The following is a 24926-nucleotide window of genomic DNA, read 5'->3' on the forward strand; positions in this document are numbered from 1 at the left end:
CCTGGTGAATAAAGCTAGAATGTTTAAAAAAAAAACAGTTTACTGAGCAGGCAGAAACAGAGTAGCAATTTACACAACCATTTACAGCAAACCTGTGGGAAAAAATTATTTGTTGCCTGGAAGGCTTGGAGGAGGGAAATTATATTTATCATATTTCCAGAAAATCTTCCATTAGGAAATCTAACAAAATTACCCTCTTCATCGCTCACCCTCTTTTTTTGCTTTTACTACCACAGCTTTTGAGGGGTCATAATGACCAAAAAAATCTTCTAGTCAATTTGTAATCAGTCATATTTTCCTCAGATTTTTTTGGCTGTAATGCAGCTTGCTGAACACCAAGTATGTGATCTTCAGCAGTCAATGAACAGTGATTGGTCAGTCAACATCAGAGTGTCATTCCTTGGGCTGGCTGCAGGAATGAGTCTTCTTATGCTGAAAAATTCTAATTCTGAATGATGAAAGGCAAATGCCAAGTACTCTTGTTCTTACATTAAAAAAATCTTTCAATGTGAATAAAGGAAATCAAATTAATAAGAACTCTTTTGTAAATATATATTGTAGCAGAAATAAGATGGTCCAATGGTTTGCAGAAGAGGTGCAAGAAATTGACTGACTTCTTGAAGCCACGAATTTAATTTCACAAATAGTTGTCATAGTTGTTTTTTCCTTTCATTCCAGTTCCAAAGGAAGGAGAAATATCACACAGCAGAGAAACAGAAACAGCATTAGGGAGACAGGACAGGAAAAGAAAAAATATTATTTTTGGCAACAGTGATTAACTTTTACCAAAAATAATAGTTCTTAAGACATGATTGTTTCAATAATGGATTCCATACAACTCTACACAGGCAGATCATATTGTATTTTGGAAAGAGAAATTAAATTATTATTTCTGCTGAAAATCAACTAACTAACAGAACTATTGGCTTAGGAAACTCTATAGTTTAGAAACAGAATGTTTGTGATAAAATGTCATAAGAATACCATGACCCTTATGCATTCATTTTGATGGTTGTTTCTTTTCCACCGACAGTCACATAGACAAATGCACAAAACATGACAAGACATTGTCAGCATGTAGGCCACAACTGTAGTTTAGGATGTGGAAAAGCCAAGTTCACAGCCGCCCTCCACCTGTACCTGCAGAATCTCAGATGAAAAACTAAATTCTGAAGCAGACAGGGCACAGATCTTAGATTCCAAATGCAGAACAGGAGAAAGTAAATATTTTCCCACATTTGAAAGAGCAGTTGAGAATGTTTTCTTTTTATCCTTTACTTCCAATACAAAAAGATACATTTCAAGACACAAAAGTTCCTGTGTTGCCAAAAGGCTCCCTCCTATATTTGCTACGCAGTTTGCAGATACTAAGTTATTATATGCTTACCACATAAGCAATTACAAAATTCACTTGACTCTGATACTACTCTACCACTTAGAACGTAAAATATTTTTTTGACAAAAGCAGTAAGAACATAGTAATATCAAGTGTAAATTTATACTTCTCTTTGGTTTTACTTTTTTCCTTGTACAACAAAGATAAAAATAACAAACTATTTCTATGCTGTTAGAATATGGTGTCATATAAGCATTCCAGTTAGGCAGTCTTCTAAAATGGATGAGATTATACTATTTCTTTAAAAATACTCTAGATGGTATTCTAAATCTGTGGATTGCCTTTAATGCTTTGTGAAGAAACACCCATAAAAATTCTTTTTAAATGAAGAAAGCCAGTAACACTGAATATTCTCTTAATGCAACAGTGATAGTAAGATAATAAGAAAACTGCTTGTCAGTTCAAGTCTGAAATTTTCATTCATTCTTTAAAATGAACGCCAGCAGTACCTATTAAAGGCAAATTGATTCAGAGGATATTCTAACATCAGCATTATACAACTAGGCAGCTGTATCTAAGTCTTATGAAATTTCTATTTACCTCTTGCTTTTTTTCAAAATATTATTTCATGCTGTAATTGATTTATGCCTTACCAAAATTCAAGAATGAAGAGGCAACTTTACATACATCCCTGTTACAACTGTACTCAGAGCGCCACAGTTAGACGAAATAAAAATAACACTTGTTGTGTAATATGCTATGATTCAGCAGATTTGTGTGATTTCATTCTTTACATATAGAAATGACCTTTACCCTTTCTGATGTCACAGTGAATTTGTAGATTTTTCTATTGGTTGAATACCTCTATGGACCTATGATGATAGCTCAGAAGTATCTCCTGTTATTAAAAAGCCAAGTCAAGAAGCCTCTTTGTTTTACTTCTCAAGTAACAGTGAAACACAGACGTGTCACCAATGCTCTATGAATTACATGGATAAAGTTACCTGAAAATCTTATTTCCTGATTTCACTCAGCACTGAGTTACTATGATTCAATTCACAACTTCTCATCTTGCTCAAGACCTTAATATATTCATTTTATTATGTATGAATACATATGTACATTTTATTATATATAACATATTCAGTAAGTCCAGGAGACAGAGAAGTCACCAATAAAATCCCCCTTAATTTGGATGTTTGGAAGGAAAGAAATCACTGGAAAGAACCCCGCAGGAGACAGAAGAAATTGTGTTGCCAGTAGGTGTCTTTTCCTTTGACTTTAGTGGACTTACAAACAGGCCAGCAGGAATTTCAAGTGACAACAGCAGCTACCCACCAATTTCAAGAGTGTAGGTTCAGAACACGCAAGATCTAATAAAACGCATTCTTTTAATCTCAGATTTATGTGACCTTGCAATTCTGTTGTTAAATTTAACTTTAAAAAAATAATAATTCTTAAAGCAATTAAAAAGAAAAGAATATGGGGAAACACGTAAGAGTGCATACATATATGTAAGTTGCTAGTTAGTCTCACCTATGACATTGGACAGGCACTTGAGCAGTTGGAGAAAGATGAAGAGGTAGAGGTGCCTGAAATTACAATTGCAAATAATTTGTCTACCACTGGAGAAAATAAATAATGTACAGCAGTTAGAAGGAAAACTTTTTAATTCAGTGAAGACTTCACACTAATTTGCATCAGGGACTGCAACAAAGAATGTAAAGAGGAAAATAATAATAGCAGGAAAGAAGACTAATTACAATAGACCAAAAAAAAAATGTTTATTATATCATGTCCCATTTCACTCTGCCTTTCCCTCCTCTCCAGATATATTGCTGTCAGGTATAAGAACCACTTGAATCCATCCACTTAATTTTTTCAAAAAAATTGCTAGTATCTCACTTTGTATAATGTATTTTCCTCTTACAGCCCTACCTGACCAGGAAAGCAAATGAATCAGAATATTTTTCACAGAACAATTGTGCCCTACAAATTAGATTTTGACACAGGCACCTCGCTGTACCAGCTATTCAGCCCCTTCAGTAATTTCCCATGTGCAGCAGCTAAAAAACAGAGGGCTAAGTTATGCTGGTGACAATGAAACCCAAGAATATTTAGCCTTTCAGGAAGACCAGAAGATCAAACTCTCAGTGGCTGAAGAAATCCTGCTGTTGTTTTCTTCATAAAAGAAGAATAAAAGTTTTCTCACACAAAATAATTTGTTAATATTATCTGTAATTCAGAACAATTTTAATTTCTATTTAGTGTTAGTTAATTTCCCATAACTCATCCCTAGACCTGCTGAGTTTTACTTTATTCAAAAAGTAGTTTCAGTGAAGTTATACCTCAGCATCATATTCCAGAAGAAAAACAGTCTAATCAGTTCTTTGGTTCTTATTATCCCCACACTTCTGGCCCCCTCTAGCTAGGATGAAGGGCAACATACTATATTACTGAATTTGGCTTACCCCTTTGCTGCAACATCCTTACTCACATGCTTGTGAAATTACTTGATATCCTACTGATTTGTTTTCATTTGGTGCCAGGAAGAAGATTTTTGCATTCATAAGCAATAATCAGAAACCAAGTTCAAACTGAGTTTTCCAGCTGCGTTTTAAGCTACACAAATAAAAACAAACTGTTCAAAATCCAGGTAGGCTGACATTGTCATGACAGCAGCACAATGCTAACAAGCAGTCATAAAAAATAGGACAGTGTTGAGTATCCTTAAATTGCAGAAATTCTCCTGCCATAGCCAAAGTTTTGGATGACTGACTGAGAAACAGGAGCAATCAAAGCTGAAGAAAAAATTTGATCACCCAAGCTGCTGCTGAAAGATCATCTCTTCCAGCTGGGGGCTGGAGGAAGAAGGCAGGGAATGAGGTCATCAGGCTAAACCTGATCAAGCAAGCAAATCCAAAAACAAAGGTAAATTTAGCAATACCCTCAGCACTGTATACAAAATGAAGGAATATGCAGGACAGGTCTTGTGAAACAGAATGCTGTAATTAACAACGATGCATTTAGCATTCATGCTAAATAGGCATGCTCTGCAGGTTGCTAGTTTGCTACAAATCCCTACTTGCACACTACTGCTGATATTCTCTGTCTCTCTTTCCCATAGCACACAGATGAATTTAGTGGAAGTATGACTTCAGATGAAAACTTCAAGTACACCAGAAGACCTGTAGAAGATTAAATCACGGTCTCATAAATAGAAAAGAATAGAATAATTTCTAAATCTACCCTGTAGTCAAGATGCTAAATCAAGATCTTACCTTTCACTCTGGGTTCAGTAGGAAAGATTTTGCTGGAACTGTGAAAAAGTAGCTTCAAGATACATAACGCAAAGGAAGAACTCCAGACAATCACAGCTACTTTTCTGATCACACTTTGGATATTTCTTTCACATTTCCCTGAAGCTGGGAATGGGGAACTGCTAATAACTGCAAGTTTGACCACAGCTGACCGTACAAGCACAAAGTAGCTATCAGTGGAAGGGCAAAAGAGAACAGCAAATAGCAGATGACCAGAAAGCAATCATTCTAAAATTCAGTACAGTCTTACCTAGAGGAAAATGAAACATTCCCACTGCGAATATGCATAAACTGGAATAGCCAAAAGTTAATGTACGAGACCATGTACCTGTAATGGTTTTATCAGAAAATGTGAGAATTGTTACCCTCTACAACTACCTTATTTTTCTATGACGCTGAACAAAACCACAGATCTTTGTCTTTTGTGCAGCATCTTTGCATAAGTTTCATCACAGTCAGGCAAGTTTTGCTGTGCAGAAGTTATTAATCCAAATGTTTTAATAAAAGTTGCTGTGGAACTTATTTGAGAAACTGAATGCTGATGACCTTCAGATGACCAAACTTCAATCAGTACATGTATCATCAATACATTTTGATGGAGAAACACAGCTGACATCACTGTCTAAGTGAATTTCCTTTCTAGGCAAGAGCCAGTTATTGGCTGCCTAACCTCTTTCCTTAATGAATAATACTAGATTAATGATAATACCAGAAAGAAAGTTACTAAAGGGCAGGTCCGCTTTTTTCTTTGCTGTAGTCTTTTGGATGTAGGAGGACCTGATTTTACATCAATTGTACTACATTGCTCCTCTAGGGTTTCAATAAGAATGAAAGCTAGGGCATGGAGGAATTTATTCTAGCAAATTTTTACAGTCATCTTCAAAAATAATTGTAAATGTTTCCAGTTGGCCAGCCTTTGTCCTGTGCTGTTCAGTGTTCAATTTCTAAAAAAAAAAACCAGCTCCAGATACTCAGCCACCTCTTCCGCCAGATTTGGATACCTGCTGCAACACAACAGGTAACATCCAGCTGACTGAGCAACCAACTAATGAAACTAAATGGAACTATGCTAATGGTACTCCACAGTTTCTCTTCTGCTCGTGTGGAGGAGAGGGGATAGCAAGAGCACAGTACATAAGAAAACTTTCCCTACAGGATCAGAATATTTTCTCAGTTTCCTCAGGATACCCCTGAAGAGGAAGACCAGAATCAATCACACTTTCACTTCTACAATGAAAAACTGACGCTTTTGTGCGCATACTGTGTGTCTGGATGATATTTCACAAACAGAATACAAAAATCTTCCTGATTTTTGTTTAAAGTAAGTCTCAAGGACTCAATTTACTAATAGCTTTGCTTGCATAATGAGATGTTGACTTGTACTAACTTGTCACACTGTGACTAGGAATGTATTGAGGACAACAATTTCCCTTGGGGTCACTGTGGAGGATTAGGGAAAGACATATGGGAATAGTCTCTCCAGAACTGGCTGTATGCAATGGCAAGCAATTTTCCAAGATCAGAGAGCTAGAACAAGGTTCATTCCTGTGACAAAAGAGGAACAAAAAAGTAGACTCCTGCTCTCAAAGTAAAAATACAGCCCTTAGTTTGCAGCACTGGCACAGAACTACTGATATTGCACATTTTTTAGGAAAATTCACCCCCAAGACAGAATTTGCACACAAGATTGTAATGTGACTCCATGAACTATGCAGAGGAAATAGTTCAAACATAGATCCTTTATGCTCCTATACAGGGGAAGTTACTGCAGGTGCTATACTGATGCTGTTCCTATAGGTTTGTGCTCTGCTGCACACCTACCAGTACTGTGTGCAAGAAGTAAGGTCCCTGTGTCTCTGCTGAAACTGAGGAAAAGGAGTAATAGAGCTGAGGCTGGGAGAGCTGAGTGGAAGCAACAGAAGCACATTTTACTAAGTTCAACTTAGTAAAAGAATACGGTCTGGAGTCCCTAGTTTGGGCATACAGGTGGAAAGGTATAGGGCTGGGTTTGTGCTTTCCGGCTTATAGCCATATGAAAATCCTGAGTGAAGCTTCCAGAGTCAAGAGTTGAGTGTCCGTGTCTCTGCTCTAACTAGTCAGTCCAGTATTCCTTGCTCATTGGAACTATCATTTGAATTCTTTCAACACTGACCCACAGAGATCTTTATCATGGTTAATTCAATTTCTTACTTGGATTTTGCCTTAATTAAAAGTCAGATTTCTTTGCCCAGGTATGGGATTCTCTCAGTCTATCCCACTGGCCTATCTTGGACAGTATGATACAACAAGGAGCCCTAGCTACTAACCCTCTGGCCAGCACCCCACTGATTTTGCCAGAAGAGTGCACCTGAACTATTCAACTCCTTATTCTTCACTGCCACCCCGAAGTCCCCTCTATACATGCCCAAAAGGCAGAGAAATATATCCTACAGTTTGCTGTAGTTCAAGCTAACTTAAAGAGTGGTTCAACCTGCTCAGCACTATTACAGTCTCTATGCTTCTTACTATGGGATCTCTTAAGAACAAGGCACAAAGCTTTGTGGGGAAACAGCATATGAACTACTATTCCTTTCTTCAGACTCACCTCCAGGGAGAGGATGAAAGACAATGCAGATAGAAGATGTGGGACTCAAAATGGAACTGTGGGATTAACTCCAGTGGTATTCCTGTGATGAGGACCTACAGCGTATGGGTAGGTTCTAGACACACTGTAGCAAAGAGTGGTTGTCAGCAGAGCTTCTAGCCTAGGGTGGACTGCTGCATGGAATCATGGAATCATGGAATCTCAGCTGATAAGAACTGAGAAGCATATAGAAATGGCCACAATTGCAGCCATTCAAATTAAAACTCCAGTGAAGACCTGACAATTAAAGTGCAGACACTACTTCCACTGGGTAAATGCAGCAGGGAGGAAGTGGCACACAGGAATATTTGATTTTTCTAATTAGCTTTTGTTTTTAAAAAAATGTAGAATGTGTCATTGTCTGATAGGGGTATTGAACAGCTCCGACTGCTGTGATACAGTTGAAACCTCTGCTGATGACAAGTAGTAACTCTAAATTGTTGAAGCATGGAGCAGTTCAGCACTAAAACATATTTTCCTCCTAAAGACTTCAGCCTATTGAATAACAAAGGTTTGTTAAAGTCCCTTGCAATCAACCCTTGCATAAAGTGTGCATATTCCCAATGTATTAACAAGAAAACTGATTTCTTGGAAGTGAAAACATCAGGTGTTATATTTCCTTATTTACCCTCTTCTACCACTATAGAAATCATTGCACATAAAAATATTGTTTGCTCAAAATAATAATAGTACTGAGTGTGGAGTAAATGGAAATAGGTAAAAAAAAAAACAAAAAACTAAAAAAGATGTTTCTTCAAAGACACAAAGAAAACAAACCCCCCTACCATTTTACCCATGTTTAAGGACATCTATGTTTAGGGCTGCATAGTGTTTCAACAAAAATCAGTGTCTGCTGAACATGCAAATGCTTTACTAGTCAGGGCTGTAAGAAAAATATAGTCATGTTAATTTTATAAATGTTTCTTGATGTCAGTTACATATTACAGATTGAGAAGTGAAATTAGAGAGCAGCAGGATGTGTTTATTTATCTGAAAGAGGTCACTATTCCAAATCAGTAGTTAACAAATGGTTAAAAGGAAAGCATATACTAAATGAAAAGACCGCAGTAAAAAAGCATATCTAAATTCATCTGGAATAAATTAATCCAGAAACAGCTTTAATAAAAAGCAGTCTCAGTCCTGGGATGCTCAACTAAGCCAGCTAATTAGCCCTGCAAAGACAGGGCAAAAAGACTATTTAAAAAGAAAGCGCAATAATGAAACTTAAAGAAAAGCAATATAAAACAAATCTCTCAGCATAAATGAGACAAGAATTCATTTTCCCCATGGCATTCTCCACAGCTCCTGAAAGTGCCTGCTGCTGCCAATGAATGAAATAAAGGGGGAGGAGGGAGAACAGAGAGAAAGAGGTGTTATCTTACCAGCCGACGGAGCTTATCGCTCCACTCCCTTCATGACGCTGGGAACTCACAAGCCTATAAAATGTGCCTTGGCTTCCAGTCCCCTTCTCCTTCAGCAAAATCAAAAGCAAGAGGTGATTGTACAGAAGAGGAATAGGATGCTGTTCTACCCAGAGGTAGCTCTCCTGACTCAGCTGGTACAGCATTTCTAACAGTTTGAACACTGTAGCCAAAGCTTTTTCTGACAGATCTTCCTAGTACCTGCCGTGCTGCCTTATTTCCTTTTTTCTTTCTTTCCTTTTCTTATCTGTTAGTGGGGATTTTGGAGGGTTGGCAGAGGGAGGCGGGAGAGGCACATCATTCCTGGAAGAGAGGAGAGGAGCATCCAAGATGACTTCTGTCCCCACAGCCAACTGGAACGTGAGCATGAGCAGCAGGTGGAACACGAGCCTTGCTGCAGCAGGAGATCCCTGGGGACAGGCACTAGGAGTGCCAGCTGGAAACACTTCTCCCCCTGTAGCATCCTCAGCAGCCAACTTCTCCAATCAGTTTGTGCAACCTTCTTGGCGCATTGCCCTATGGTCTCTGGCTTATGGTGGTGTGGTGGCAGTGGCCGTTTTTGGAAATCTTATTGTCATCTGGATTATCCTGGCTCACAAGCGCATGAGGACGGTGACCAATTACTTCCTGGTGAACCTGGCCTTCTCTGATGCCTCCATGGCTGCTTTCAATACTCTCATCAACTTCATCTACGCACTGCACAGTGAGTGGTACTTTGGAGAGGCTTACTGCCGCTTCCACAATTTCTTCCCAATCACAGCAGTCTTCGCCAGCATCTACTCCATGACAGCAATTGCTGTGGACAGGTGAGAAAAGAGAGGAAAAGTTTAGGGGTGAGAGATTGAGATCAGATTCTCTGCTGAAATAAAAATACAGAGATAACAGTAATCAAGTGATGAGAGGCAAAGCCCTCAATAGTTCATCAGTTGTGCTCCTCTGTACTTAACTTTAAGATCTCTCCCTTACACAGTTTTTCTCCCTGTCTTTGGTCTTTCTCCTTCAGCCTTTCATAGGTTTTACTCTCTTGTTTTCTTTTACAATAAACACTTCTTCTATTTGACTTCAGCTGCTCTCTGTGCTCCATCCTCTAATACTAATTCTATAAAGCAGATATTGCTCAGGGTTTTGTTTCCCCACCTGTGAAAACAGTATCTGTCCCTCAGTCAATGTCTCTAATGCATACTGATAAGGAGTTGTAGAGATGGTGTGTGAAGGGAGAGGATTTCAAATTTCCCTCCTTTTGGTATTTCTGCAGTTGGCAGAGGCATATGCCGCCTCCTCAGGAATCACTTCAGACCCTGTTTTTAATATCTCTTCTCACAGACAGCTCTGCGTTGCTTGGTTCCTCCTGATTTTAACTAATGAGACTATTTACATTGCCATCTGTGCATATCCAGAGGTCTGGTAAGAACCTGGCTTCAAAGTGCTTGATTTTTTTCTGATTACTTACAGCAAAAGAAGCCTTTGTGACTGTGAAAGAAAACAGGACAGGGAAAAACTTTACCTTTGTGCTCTTGACAATAATGGAACAGGACTGCTGTAGTCTCCATAGAGTAAAGGGAAGATGTAGCTGTCAGATTTTCAACAGAGACGTTTTGATGGACCATCTTTCTCAGGTGCTGTGAGTCTCCCCTAGGAAATGTTCCTTTCTTTATGATCATTTTCCATTTGCTGCACTGGAGAGATAACTTACTCCATGCTTTAGAAATCCAATAAATTCCTGAATTTTCATTCGGGAAACCAGATCACTTTGTACTTCAGATCTTTTATTCCTTTTAGCAATGCATTGAAATTACTCACAAAATTCCTTTCCACATGTTCAAATCACATTACGCATCTTGCCTGAATTGACTTGGGAGAATTGCAGTACTTTCTGGTGATGATAGTTAAGATTTTATAAGGTTCAATCCATCTCCTGAAATGTTATTTGTCATTTCCGGGTGCAAAGATTGGAAACATGTTGTAACTTTTGTCTGTGCTGTGGACAAGTTCATAATTATGCTTTTTCTGTTGGCCCTAGTAATTGTAAATTTTAGGTGGCATTCTCAGCCATATGCGGTTCTGTCCATAAAGCTAAAAGTGAAAGACAAAATGAGATTCTCTGCAACTGTTCTACCCCTCTGCTCCAGGGATGGGTGAAGACAGGAGGAAATCCGTACACTTTCCTCCTGCCAGTCATGTATCTTGTTCCCAACTGTTAGTTCCCATTAATAATGGAGGAGGTAGTGTAAAGCTGGTGATATTATCTTTAGCTAGGCAAAGATTTCTTCCACTGACAATTTGACCTTAGCTTAAGATTCTCATCTATCTTGAGGTTTTCAGAAAGAGAAAAGTGTTTTAGTTGATGCTGCAGATTTAACTGTTACTGCTGCAGCTGATAATGTCATTAGCCAAGCACTAGGATGCTCTGAGTAAGGTTTTTTCATTTTTCTGACAAAAACATTCACAGAGATGTAGTACTTGCTACCTTGAAAGTTCCTAAATTTATGCTAGAAACTGGAAACGAAGGTGAGTATAGTTCCTTGGGAACCCAAAGGGAGCACTTCCAGACTGAGTAAAGAATAGCTCTGCTCCACACTGTCTGAAGTGCAACGGTCAAATACAAATATATGCTTTCCTCACTACTGTTATTCACTCTGATCTATTTCTTGTCTGAAAATCCCCTGAAGTAATCACAATTTTCACGCCACTACATCTTCCAAGCTCAATTGCCCCCAAAGACAAATCAAAATCTTCCCTTGGGCGGGAGCACAGTGAACGATGCCACAGCTGTGTTTAGGTGAGCTTTCTGTAGTACCAAGGAACATCTTGTAAAACAAACAGAAGAGCAGTCTATCCCTCCTTCCCTATTCACACTGCTATGCCTTTTATACTAAATCACACCTGATGCGGTCAGTACCTTTAACTCTTTCCTGGCTACCTCTGCAGAACACTTTTGCAGAGTCAAAAAGAAAACTGAGGGTCAAAGTGAATCCCAAGGAATGTCCTTGGACGTGCAGACTGCCCTATTTCAGGGCACAGATCTGCTGGGTGGACATTTTTTAAAACTTTGGTTCCCATTTGTTTACTGTAAAAATTCAGCCAGTACTTTAGACAGGACACTGCTTTAGTTTTGACCCAGTAAACTTATCCTTACACATTCATGTTAATTAAAAAAAAAATATTTTTTAAAAAAGCTGCAAATTAGGATAAAGCTACTGAGGAAAGCTACTGAGGGAACTAAAATGGTGGAATCATATCAGATGATTTTACAGTAGAAATTCTTAACATCCCAAAATACTGAAAGGTCACAAGTTGCAACTCATTAAAAAGTATGTTGTGACATGTTCCACTGATAGTTTTAGAACATCCACATTTTCACAGAGTATGAAAGAGTCACTGTGATTCTAGACATCACTGAGCAGAGGTCATGGGCAGTACATGTTTCCTTTCACATCTGATTCTGTAGGCCATGTTGTCTAAGTTGGTGCACTGTGAAATTACTGGAGTGACACAGACTTCTGTGGAGTAGGTAGTTCCTGCAGTGGGGTGTGGTGCACTGGGAGCTGAGGATAAAAACATCCAAGACTGTTGTATGGCCACCTGATCATTGAACACAGACTCAAATTTATGTGGGTTTATTCACACTTCTGGCCACCCTGTCCTGGCGGTCTTTTTCCTCCGTCTTCGGGGGTTTTTTTTCCAACAGGCTGTCTGCAGTCTACTGCAGAGGTGCCCCAGGTAGCTTTAACCAAGCCAGCTCAAGTATCAGAAGCAGCACAGATTTTACACTGTGCTGATTCACAGGCATTCATTCATTCATTTGTTCGTTCGTTCTTCTGTAGCTTATGCTGCACAGTACCACAGTTACACTGCTTCCAGTGCAATAGTTCCTTTAGCTACCTTATGGGAATAAGCTTTTAAAATAGCCTAAGATAAACTGAATAGGGGGTAGTTCTGAAGCCAATAGGCCCTTGCCACTGGCCAGTGCATGATCCTGAAGGGTCATGTGTCTTAACTCCATCTATGACTCGTGGCTGTGGTACAGTTCTTGGACATATTAAAGACAGTAACTTAGCCAGAATTTAAGCCATCTGGCCCTGGCCATTAAAGACCCACTGTCCCTTCCTACTAGTTCTTAGCATGCAAAAAAGGTGGTTCATGTACACTGGCAATTAATTTCCAACCCCAAGGTTGCCTCATTATACAACCAGTTTTGTATGTAGCCTAGAAATTCTCTGCAGATATCTGATGGTTAAATTGGAAGTTTGGAGATGTAGCAATATAGCATAAAATAGCACGCCTTCAGTACAGCACTTAGTATATTTTTATGCATTTTTTCCTGTAGCACATTTTTCATGTAGCACATCTACAACGTGATTTTCTCAGTTATTATTCTCACAGCAATTCCATACTGATTTCCTCATTTCAGCAAGTTTAACTCTGTAAAATCAACTGCTCTTGAATTAAACAAGATATTCTAACAGTGACAGTGGGTAGTTGCTGATCCTATTCACATCTTACCATTTGTTTTCTTCCTAGTATGCAAGCAAACTTTTGGTCTTTGAAGAGCTATTACATATATATTAGATTTCTTTATATGAAAAAAAATAATTGAAAAGAATTACATATATATGTCAATATTTCATACAAAGGTAAATAAAATTACATCTATGATACCCCAGTGTTGTGCATTACTGCAAAACAGCCTGCAAGGCTTATTGCTGCTCAACATGGGTCAACATAGTAGCATCAAAAAGACCTACATAACTTTTTTTAAAACAAATTATCAGGAAAGAGAAAAATTATGAATTTGACTTAATCCTTTCTAAAGATCAGATTCTGCCAAATGCTACCTATCTATCCTAGCCCTATACTCTGCAGAAATCCCAGCCCATTTTTCAGTTCAACTGCTTGCAGAGTCAAAGGCATTGCGATAGAAGAATGGCAAAATAAAGTACAATGTTAAAGAGAACTCCACATGTTTTAATCACAAAACTTTCTTCACATGTTGTCTTGCTGTAAACTCTGGAGCTGTTACAATTTGCTGGCTCAGTGAGCCATTAATAATGAAAGTCCAGTAATGAACTTCAAATCAAGAGGTTATCAAAGTAATTCACCATTTTTAAAACTTAAAACATGATCATGTCCCAAAGTCCCATTATTATTTCAATAACTTCATCTTTCCCTGCTTTTTTGATCCTTCTGCTAGAATGAAATGCCCCTTTTTTTGACTTACAGGCAAATACAGAACTTTATTCTACATTTGTCTAGTCCCACAGAGTTGTTATAAAACTTCCTATTTGTATTTATACCACAGAACTGTGTCTGTGACTCTATTTTTAGAAGGAATAAGGCTATTAAAATTAGAGGTAAAAGACAGGTATAGCAACACTCTTACCTCTGGTACCCCAGACAGTTCACTTAAATATGACTACACAGTATCATGTGTTGACATGGATAACATGCTGACATCAGGATGGATGTTTTTAAAAATCTGATTGAAAAAATCAAATAATCAAACAATCTGCAGCAGAATGAAAGTCAGAATCCAAGAGCCACAGGCCCAGCTTCCTCTTTCCCAACACCTCTACACTCACTTTGTTGAACACCAGACTCAAAATCAAATTAACCTTCACTAATAAAAGATTAGATAATTAGAGAATCTCCATGTTTCAGCATATGATTGATTCTTGTTATTAGCAGTCTCTGTTTCCTTTCGGCTGACCTTTTAATTTCTTTTCGATACGTTTCCTCCAGTTTTTATAGTTTCCCCTTTTTAAATTAAATCCCACCATAGCAGCTTTTGAGGGCTTTTATTGTTTCTGCAGAAGTGGTAAAAACAGCCATACTCTAGACATTATTGAAAGAATAATAACATTTAAGCCTGACCGTAGACACTGTTCAGGACCAATTCAAGAGCTCCTTGTTTACTTTGGGCTTCTCCTCATAGAGGCTCCATAGGGCAGTCTTTAATGTTGACCAAGAGTATATTTTATGTCTTCATAGAAGGTATCACTGACTTCTATTATTATTGCATTACCTGCTATCACTGTCTTTCTAATTGCTTTTGGCATGTCACCATTATTACTGTGAATTAGCTGAGCATATAATCCTGAAGTTTTTTTTTTTCTGAGTCATGCTTGGAATTTAAAACCATAAAACCCCATATTATTCATTAATACATTTGTTTTACTTGACTTGATTTTAAACTATATTTAACATTCAGTTTTATTCTGCCTCTTGCACAATCTTCTCCTCCTAGGTTACATTCCTCCTACCTAGTTTCTAGTATGCCTATTACACCAATACCCTTATTCAAAACTTGTCATTCTAGTTTCCCATCTGATTTTTTAGACTTCTAATATGTCTACAGAAGCACACATATACTGGGTCAGTTTTCTATTTTTATGTGACATTGTTCAGTTACTGATGGTTGATAATAATCCCTCTACACACTTACTAGACTCCAGCATAAGTAATATGATACAAGCTTGTAACAGAAGACAGTTATGAGGCATTAGCACATGATGCAATTTATCAAATGAAACCTAAATTCATCATGTGTACACCCTGAGATCCTCAAAATACCACTTAGCCTATTCATTCTTTTCAAGTGTATGCTGCAAGAGCAGTTATTGTTACAAAGTAGTACCACAAGCCCTGTAAATGAATGTTACTGAAATTCTGAAGTAGGCAGTTGGCACATTGAAAAATGTATTATCTTTCTAGTAGAATACATTTTGGTATCTGTCTCTGCCTGAGTTCCTATTCCTGGGACAAATTGCTCAAGGCCTTCATGTGCCATAAACATTTTAAACTGATACACCTGTCAAACCATACACAACTATTGATGTAAAATAACATTATCTGAATTGAGAATATCTGTTACCTGTCCTGTGTGCTCAGAAACACTGAAGTATAGGGAAATATGTATGTGAAAAAAATTATCTCAAATATGTCTAACAGGTTAGGATATGGAGTGCACAGGGCATGACTATATGTTGTGGTCATATGGCAGTGGCATCAGCAATGGAGATGTATACTGGTACTTGCATTCTTGTACATATGCTTGGTACCAAGTGCTTTGTGCTTCGCTCACTGGTAAATATAGGGGGTTGAAGCATGCATCACCCAGCCAGCTGCTGTCCCCTGCACAGCGCTCAACCCAAACAGAACTGCAGCCTTTGGCCCCTCTCTCACTCCTTTCCCTCAAACTATGTTGTCTCGAAGTAAATGGTTTCCATGTAAAAGAAGAGAGAATTTGCACTGAAGATGGGGGAGAGAGAGATGAACATAGGAACAACAAAAAGCTGGATGGATTTCTTTTCAGGTTTCTTGTGCTTTACAGGCTGTTTCCCCCCAAGAGATCTCCCCCTCATATCTGAGAATATTTTCATTCAAAGAAATGGATGGAGGGATGTTTCTGTAAACTCACTGTGCTGGGTTTTTTTCCACAAGATACCATTTATTGTTAGTTAGCTTTACCTGCCTCTAGTGTCACACAATTACACAAAACACCACCTGCCTTACCCTCAAACTAAAGTTCAATACATCTTTTTTCCCAAACTAATGGATGATATCACAATCACGACTTCATGAATCAGTCTCGGACACTGCATATCATGAAGGGAAAAATGCAAGACATGCTTTTAAAATTATCACTATTATTACTATTATTACTTTGCCAGTCAAACTATAGAATCCAAATAGGAAATTCCTTCCCCACTCCTCTGTGTTTCCCAGTTTGTATTTTAAGGTGAAGTACATCATATTTCTGGATTCCAGTATCTAGGCTGCCCTCTGAAAAATACTCGTCCTCAGAACTGGAGAGAAAAAGTTGAACAGGAGAACACTAAGAGTTCAAAAATCAAGAGGTGAAATATAAAAGACTCTTTATGACTTGGGGGCCTAAAATGATTTTCTGGGTATGACAATTCTCTTTCTTTCTAAGAGGTGAAACAGTTTCTGCAGAACATCCTGATGCAATGGCTACAAGATTCAGACTGTCAGAGATGTAGAAAAAACAATCCGTTTCTTGCTATGGTACAAACTCATAATGATCAGGCAAAAAGACAGTAACTTTTTGGGTTTTGGTCAAAATTCGTGTCAGAGTTATGTTATTGATAGCATACTGAGATAGTTTGGGAATAAATATAGGCATAACAGCTATTTCTTCCCTCTTTGTTTTGCATTGTGTAAATATTCTATGTAACAAGCTGCTTTCAAAAGATGCCATGGAAAAAATTAGGTTGATACTCCAATATCTTTAGGAGTATAACCAACATTTACAGCAGTGGCTAGCCCCAGGTCTTCTTATTCCAGGTAGGAAACACCTGACACGTTCAAACCATATGTTCAAATGAGAAATTCATTTTCGACAGTATTAGCCTTAAATACATTTTCTCAGTGCCCTTATTTATAGTTTAATGAAAACTATTAAAAGATACATCTGCAGTTTATGATGTAATATAGCCTGCAGTACTTTTCAAAGATAGTGAAGGCTTGGGTTTTTTTGTTTTCCTTCTTCTTCTTTAATATTATTGCCTATATGCATGTATTTCTGACTGATTTACCAACCAGAAATTTATTTCATTCACATATTTGTGTTTACTAAAAATAAAATTATTTCCAAATAACTGCAGAAACAAAAATGAAACCATTCATATGACAGTGTCCAAAATTTAGGCAATAAGAGTAGGTCTGTGCAGATGGAGCTCTTTTGTAGACTTTGCATTGATATTGGTCCTTGATAGCCTGATTATTTTGTACTCAAAGAACAGGAGAAAGAGAAGCCCTTCTGCTAGGGGAAGTGACTTAGTCCATCATTTTGGAGACAGACCAAAGAAAAGTGTTATCCCTTTTCTACCAATATGCATAGATATGGAATACATTGTGTAAAATCAGTTCCACACTTATAAGAATCTAGCCTATTGTCAGTTACCAAAATGTTCCTCAAGTAGAAAGCATTGCACTGAGAACTCAGCAATACTGAAGAATTTCAGCATTCCTGTTTTAAGGTTTTTGTTAAGAAGTACCCAAAAGCAAGGCACTGAACACTAGTCCTGATTTCAGACAAACGGCAGTGTTATGCCCTACTCAAAGCATGACAGCCATTCCCCAAGAGCAGCACATGTGCCTCTGGGTAAACCAAGGTCAAGTTATCCCTCTGGGAGATTACCCACTGATCTCTCACAAGTGTGTTTGTTTATCTATCATGCTATCATAAACTCTTTCTTTATGCTATTAGCTTTAAGGTGCTCACTGTATAACAGTAACATTGCTCACTGTCAATTCTTCTGGCCACCAGAACCAGTCTTATTCAACAGTCAGAGACAGTCCTATAAAAATGCCCATAGCCACTCTTCCTGCAGAGAAAGTCAGTCTAAATGAATGAGTACAGACCACTCAGACAAGAAAAGATGGAGCCTTGCACTAGTAGGTAGAAGATAAAAATCAAAGAATGTGAAAGTTAAAGATTTGGTTTCCATCATACAAAAAAATGCCTCTAAAATATCACAGTTCATTCCACCTTTTTTAGTCTACTATATTTACCTTACAAAGACCTTTTGTAGGATTTTCCACAACAATGCTTTAATTAAGGGCAGAAATCATAGCAATTTCCCTACCTCAGTTTCTTAATTACTAGTTGATTCCAAATACAAAGTTTCAAAACCAGCTTCTGTTTTGAGGGAATAACAGCATCTGTGCATTCATGAAGGAAGTGCACTGTGCTGTCAGCTGCTGATGAGTTATTTATATGCAAGAATTATGATTTCCTCTCAGTCTCTTCCTTTTGTCAAGTCCCACTTTCCTGTTACAATCTGGGACTGAATTGATTACTTTTTTTCCCATTTGAGTTTATAAACACACTGTAAACAGGCGAAGCAAATCACTTTAGATGATTAAAGGGTTCCAACAGTGTTTCTAGATGGGCATTTGTAGGATCCAATTTTGAACATCATTTTGTTTTTAGAAGTCTTATGTTTTTTCCTACAATTTTCTAAATAGTGTGTTAAGAGGGAAGATTTTCCTGCATGTATTAGTCAGTGTATGTTGTTTCACAAAAAAAATAAACAAGGATTTATTTTTTTTTTAATCTTTTCTACTGTCAGGACCATAATACACTAACTTCAGAAGCTTTTACAGTACTTACCAGTTATTTGTCTCTTATGTTATTTGCAAACTGTAACAGAGGTACATAATTATGCTGTCATTATAACCACTAGCTTAAAGAGTTTATAAATGTTATTCAAATGAGGACTGTCTTGCTTCAGAGAAAACAGATTTTCTTGATTTGATGAACTTAAGAAACAAGTACCAAACAGTATATTGTAGACTCCAGCCAAACTGAGCAGTTCTGAAGGAAACTAGATCTATCCTGACCCCAGCAGATAAAAAGTCTTGAAGGAAAAGAGGGCTGCAGCAAGCGCACTGTGATGCACCAGCCATTATAACTTGCAGCCTGACTTATTTCTCATTAAGTTCAATGGAAACACCCTTGCTGACTTCAGTAGTAATTACCAGGGACAAAGATTAACACAAGCCAAAGCTGGAAGAAAAGTGATGACAGTGGGATGCATGATCACAGCAAACAAAACCATGTGTTAATGATTCTAGTAATTAAATTAAAATGCTGCCTAAAAATGCCTACCTAGAACATGGTGCAGATGTTGAACAATCCACATTCTTGAAAGTGTTGTCTTGAGTCTCTACCTGCATATATTTACATCCCTAAATTTCTAAATGTGCATATTCCATCTTATAATTACCTCCCAAGTGTTAGTTTTTACATTGGATGGGGTAATAATGGTTTCTGCTTGTTGTGATAAATGAGGATAATGAGTTAATTATTTTCAGTTGATATGTACTTTAGATTCAGCATGCCCACTTTATTGTGTAGAACAAGCTATCTGTGGCATTATCAACAACTCCCACTGGAGTGAGAAAGTATTAGAAGTCTGATACTGAAATCAAACTCAGTGAGAGTTCAGAGCCCTTTGGTGGACAGTCTCATTGCTCTAGCCTGGTGACTGACTGAACAGCAAATGTTCAAAGACCGAAAAGCAAATTGGCATAGCAGCCCACTGAATAATGTTTGTGTGGCTACAGAACGCTTTTCAGCGGTGTAATGAGTCTTCAGTGACTTGTAACTACTATAAATTCTTTTTCAGCTCAAATGCCTACCATCTTTTCGTGTCCTCAGAGACAGAGGTGTGGGGAGGTCCAAAATGTGTGTACAAATATCACAACGTGGTGGACCTATGAGGGCCTCAGAACTCACCACTTTCACTGACTTCAGAAGGACCAGGGAAGGTCAGGCTACTTGAAAGAATGGTGGAGATGAAGAACAGTTATTAAGACAGATGACATCAGGGCATCAGAGAAGTCCATCTGTTCCCCTTGCATGCTGTTTATGGTTGGCTGATCACAGTTAGAAAATTCTTTGGGAGTTCTCTCCCACACACCTGCAGAGTCAAAAGGGCTTGCCACCACAGATCCCTACTGTCAAAACATTGTGCTCTTCTACCAGTTCTACTTACCTTGGAATTTCTGGACAACTAGGGCTGATTTTTCTCGTAAGTCTTTTGCCTTTATATCACCCCAGTTTCCTTTCTTATTCTCTTCTCTCTCAACCCAATTTCTATCTGCTATTATTCTATAACTCTCTTTTCTTTGCTTCTCCTCCTGTTAGTTTCTCATTATTCTTGTTTCACTTCTATTCCTATTTTTGCATTCAGCAAACTGTTCCTCAGTCTCAGTTCTTTTGATTTGGCTCCAGATCCTGTATCTCATCATTCTCCCTTTCATTCCTGGCCTACTCGCACAATCCTCTTTTTTCTACACCACGTTCAGCATTCAGTGCACAATTCAGACAGCGTATCTGCTGCTCTCTCTGGTAACTGGCACTTTGCCATACAAAATATATGTAAGGATATCAAGCAGAGTAAGGAAACGTGCCCTAATGACATAGTTACACCATGAAAGACAACAGACATTTGTCAGCCATGGGTAACTGGAATATATAGGGACAATATCCTGCATCATACATACACATTATCCCATACTTAGCCTCCTCACCTCTCTAAGCATAGAACCTCTAGCCTGTGCTAGCAGGAGCTTTCATTCCTGATGGAAACACCCTGGCCAAAAAGGAGAGAAATCAAAGGCAAGGGCCAACTGAAAAATTAGCTACTGCTCCTTCAGATTGAGGCTGAAGAGATAGACAAACAACTTGCCACCCTTAGGTACCAGTAATGGCAAGATAACATTTCCAGCAAACAAAATTATAGGCAGGAGTGGCTAAGCCTCCTTTGCAAATGACAGCTAACAGTGCAGGAAGAAACTCAACACTCTTCTAGGCTTCTTTTGGCTACAGAGATGAACATTCAGAGACAGCTCAGCTGCAGAGGTGTTTTTTAATCTACGACTGAGAGTCACTCCACATTTTCCACTATCCTTAACTATGGCTTCTCTAGGAAAATGCTACCAAACTTATATGACAAGTTTGAGTGAGTGTAACAATTGCAGATATAAAGCAATATCTCACTATGTTAATTAAGCAATTTTGTTTCTAAGAAAAGTCACTTAGGGAACGAATTAGATACTTCTTTGTAATTGCTAGTGTATTGGGAAATTAGAATAAATTAGATTTGTTATCAAAAGCTCGGTAGTAGAGAGCTGTCAATACTCTGTGGTCAGCTAAGTCCTTCCTGCACAAGGGCATTATTGAGGGAAAGGCCAAGGGTCCTCCACCTCTTCCCCATCTTGTTTGTTAGAATGACTGCCTGTTTCGTTTTTGTAATCTAGCTTGTGCAAAAGCTAGACTGTTGGCTTATTACTCAACTTTCAACAAGAAAGACAAGTAGCCTGCTTTTCATCTGATCCTTGTCCTTTGACTTACCTCACTCAGATGGTCAATGGTTAAAATTTCCATCAGTACAGGCTGTACAAGTCATTTCATGCAAACAATCTAAATCTTTAAAGGGCAGTCACCAGACAGGGAGATAAATCAACAGAATTTTATCTCAGTTGAAGAGAATTACTGCTGGTACCTATTGGGAATAAGAATAACATAACTGGGAATAAGAATAATGTGAATATAAATTCATTTATATTTCACTCATTTTAAATGAGTGCTACTCTTCTAACTGCAGTAGAACAGAACTTATTCATCAAAAGAAAGGATCGATTCAATGGCAGCTTATCTATTGATTTAAATGGATTTCAACTGAAATCCTGCCTGGATTTGGAAGCACAGACCCAAGCAGTCACCTAACAGTATAAGAAGGGTTCTCATGATCTAAAGCCAAGGCAGAAGATGAGAACACATAAACTACAGATGATGAATGGCTTTGACTTTTTTTATGTATGAACGTCAAAAGGACCAACATAGAGAAAAGTAACAATAATAGCATATTACTGTCACTTTGGAATAGGATTTACTCGTTTACGCTTGCTTACCTACCAAATAGTTGATTCTCTGTGAGTGAGGACTGATTTTATAACTTCTAAGCTCCACAGCATCACCTAAAGTCTCAACAGCACAAAATCTACAAATGTTGATGAGACAAAGTGATTTTTTTTTTTCACAGTCCTCCCATACAAGGCCTATTACTGCCTATGTTATTTTCCATACAGAAAATAGTCTCTGAATCCATCCCAGTCCATCTTCATATGAGGTAGAAATCTAGAGAAAGGGTAGATGAAAAGCCATAGTACATCCTTTACCTATTGCAATTCCTTTAAAAGGTACAAATGACACAAGGAGGGAAGCAATACTGGAAAGTTCTGAAAATATTTTTTCTACACATGTAGGCTGGAACAGGTGTAGTTTGGCTTTCTAACTGTATTTTAAAACCTGAAACAGACAGGGACAAGGGCAGTTACAGGCATGAAGATGGGAGACCTACAATGGAAACAAAGAGGACCTTTAGGAAACCACCGATATACTCCAATAACCTTGTCAAAGATGATCACATAACTGGATGTGTGTACTGTGAAGGAGAATGAAAGTATATGGGCCATAATTATTCTTTGGCAATGAGTTTGCTTCTTCCAGTATTACCAATATTCCCTGTGACTGATGACAAACTGTTGAAACTGATCCAGACATTCTCCTAGAAATTTGGAAAACTCTCACTAGTAAAACATTCAAGCTGGTCTTCGTATCCATCCCAATTTCTTATTTGTTTCAGGTATTTTCATAGAATATGAAAACAAATTTAAAAACACAAGAAAACACAGAAAATAATATTTTAATTTTGTTAGTTTCCTTTTGACTTGCCCTGGTTGTTCCTGAGGAGCTTCTAAATTATTATACTATTCTAATCCTGATTTTAGAAAAGCAATGGATTTGGGAAACACAGTGTAGAATGTCAGTGCTACCAATGACTGCAGAAGGGCAGATCAGTTTCCTGAAGAAGCACAGATACACTGAATATTTCCATGGAAATTTCTTTATTTAAATTACTGATCTGTCAACTCCTACATTAACTTGGAAACAGCATTGTGTTTCAACCATGAATAAAAGGATTTTTTAATGTACTTTGGGAAGCCTCTGGATCTGAAGCAAAATATTAATGTAACAGCCATTTCCTTGTACTGTTTTGGAAAACATCAGGATGTCAGATTAAAGAACATGCAATTAGTTATTCAGTATGCTATATCAGTAACACAATATGGACATACATATAGCCAGTATCTACCTGGTTTTACAGAAGTACAAAAATTTCTTTACTTGTGATTCTGGCTGATACTTATCAGCATTCCTCCTAATAGTGGAAGAAATTTTGAACAGTGTTCCTAATTAATTAATATGATTAATGATTTTTGAAGTCAATATTTGGTCATTGTTAAATGAAACAAAACAGTGTGATCAGGGAAGTTGGTGGAAAATACCTTAATTCAAGGTTTAGCCCAGAAATAAAAGCAGTAGTCATGCTAAGAAAAATGTTAAAAACACATGAAGTATGTGATATGGAGTATATAAAATACAACATTTCTCTCTCCCTTGTTCCTTGCATCTATAACAGAGATCAAAAGACAGAAAACAAGACTTGTTTTTCTTTTACTATCTTGATGTCCTCCTGTTGCTCTTTTTTCCTAAGCTTTTAGATTTTAATTACTCCAAGTAAACATTTTAATGATTTATTGCATGTTCTTCTAAAGTTATCAGCATACATGGATTGCCGATACAATTATAGGGCAGCAAGAAGAATACTATCCTACCTGAGAACACAGGAACTGAGAAAGCAAATGACATGTTTTCATGCTTTATGCATCTATTTCTCTCGGTGCTTTTATTGTTTCTACATTGCCTGAGAAAATGCTTATATGGCTGCTCTCTCAGTCTCTGTATGAACCAGTTGCAGTGTGGGGCTCTTTGGCAGATGATCCAAAATCAGCCTATGTCTACTGAAATAAATGCATGCAGACTTATCAGGTTCCTGTAGCTTTTGGACAGATGACTAATGACCCTGACAGCTTGGCTGTTAATTTTTTAATTAGAGATAAACCCTGTATTTTGTAGCAGAGTAACAGAGGATCCATCTGTATTGTTGCTTTTCAATCAGACTGTGCAGTAACAGGATTAACTAACTCTTTGAGAAATAGTTGCTCTACTGGTATACATATGGTTAACTGGGTGTCCCACAGCTTTAAAATAATATTCAAAGAACTTTCTTTTTCTTCCAGCACGGCCTTCACAGGGGCTGAACCACCCAAAGAGCACAATGCCATCAGAACTCCAGGAAGACAAATATCTCTGCTTTTATCCTTCTCCTAACCCTAAGCTTTGGTTGATTCTAGACACATCCTAACTTCTGAAGGTTCCTTATGCACAGGTTTTTGCTTTCTTTTACAGATACATGGCCATTATTGATCCCTTGAAACCTAGGCTCTCTGCAACTGCTACCAAGGTGGTCATCGGGAGCATATGGATTCTGGCTTTCCTGTTGGCCTTTCCCCAGTGCCTATACTCCATAACCAAGGTGATGCCTGGGAGAACTCTTTGCTATGTAGCATGGCCAGGTGGTCCAAAACAGCATTTTACGTAAGCTTTTGTTTTTTTAAACTTGTGCATGATGGTGTCTACACTTGCAATGGACTTGGCAAAAGCTGTAGAGTATCACACAGATACTCTACATGCAGAATAACTAATAACATTGACCACTGAGAAATGTAAAACAAGTTTCCTAAGCTAGGAAGACAGAGCATTTTAAGCGATAAGTTGAAAACATTTATTC

The 24926-nt window shown here is 37.9% G+C and overlaps 1 protein-coding gene across 1 annotated transcript in view; it reads left to right on the forward strand.

The window, feature by feature from the left end:
- Positions 1–9024: 9024 nt before the first annotated feature.
- The window catches only part of TACR3 (tachykinin receptor 3), a 38299-nt gene continuing 22397 nt past the window's right edge, over positions 9025–24926 (forward strand). The window contains exons 1-2 of the mRNA XM_074903988.1: positions 9025–9506; positions 24545–24733. Coding sequence (XP_074760089.1) covers positions 9031–9506; positions 24545–24733 — 665 coding nt within the window. The 5' untranslated portion in view covers positions 9025–9030. The remainder of the gene's footprint in view (positions 9507–24544; positions 24734–24926) is intronic.

The sequence above is a fragment of the Athene noctua genome, chromosome 4 (genome assembly GCF_965140245.1).
Source record: "Athene noctua chromosome 4, bAthNoc1.hap1.1, whole genome shotgun sequence".
Lineage (NCBI taxonomy): Eukaryota > Metazoa > Chordata > Aves > Strigiformes > Strigidae > Athene > Athene noctua.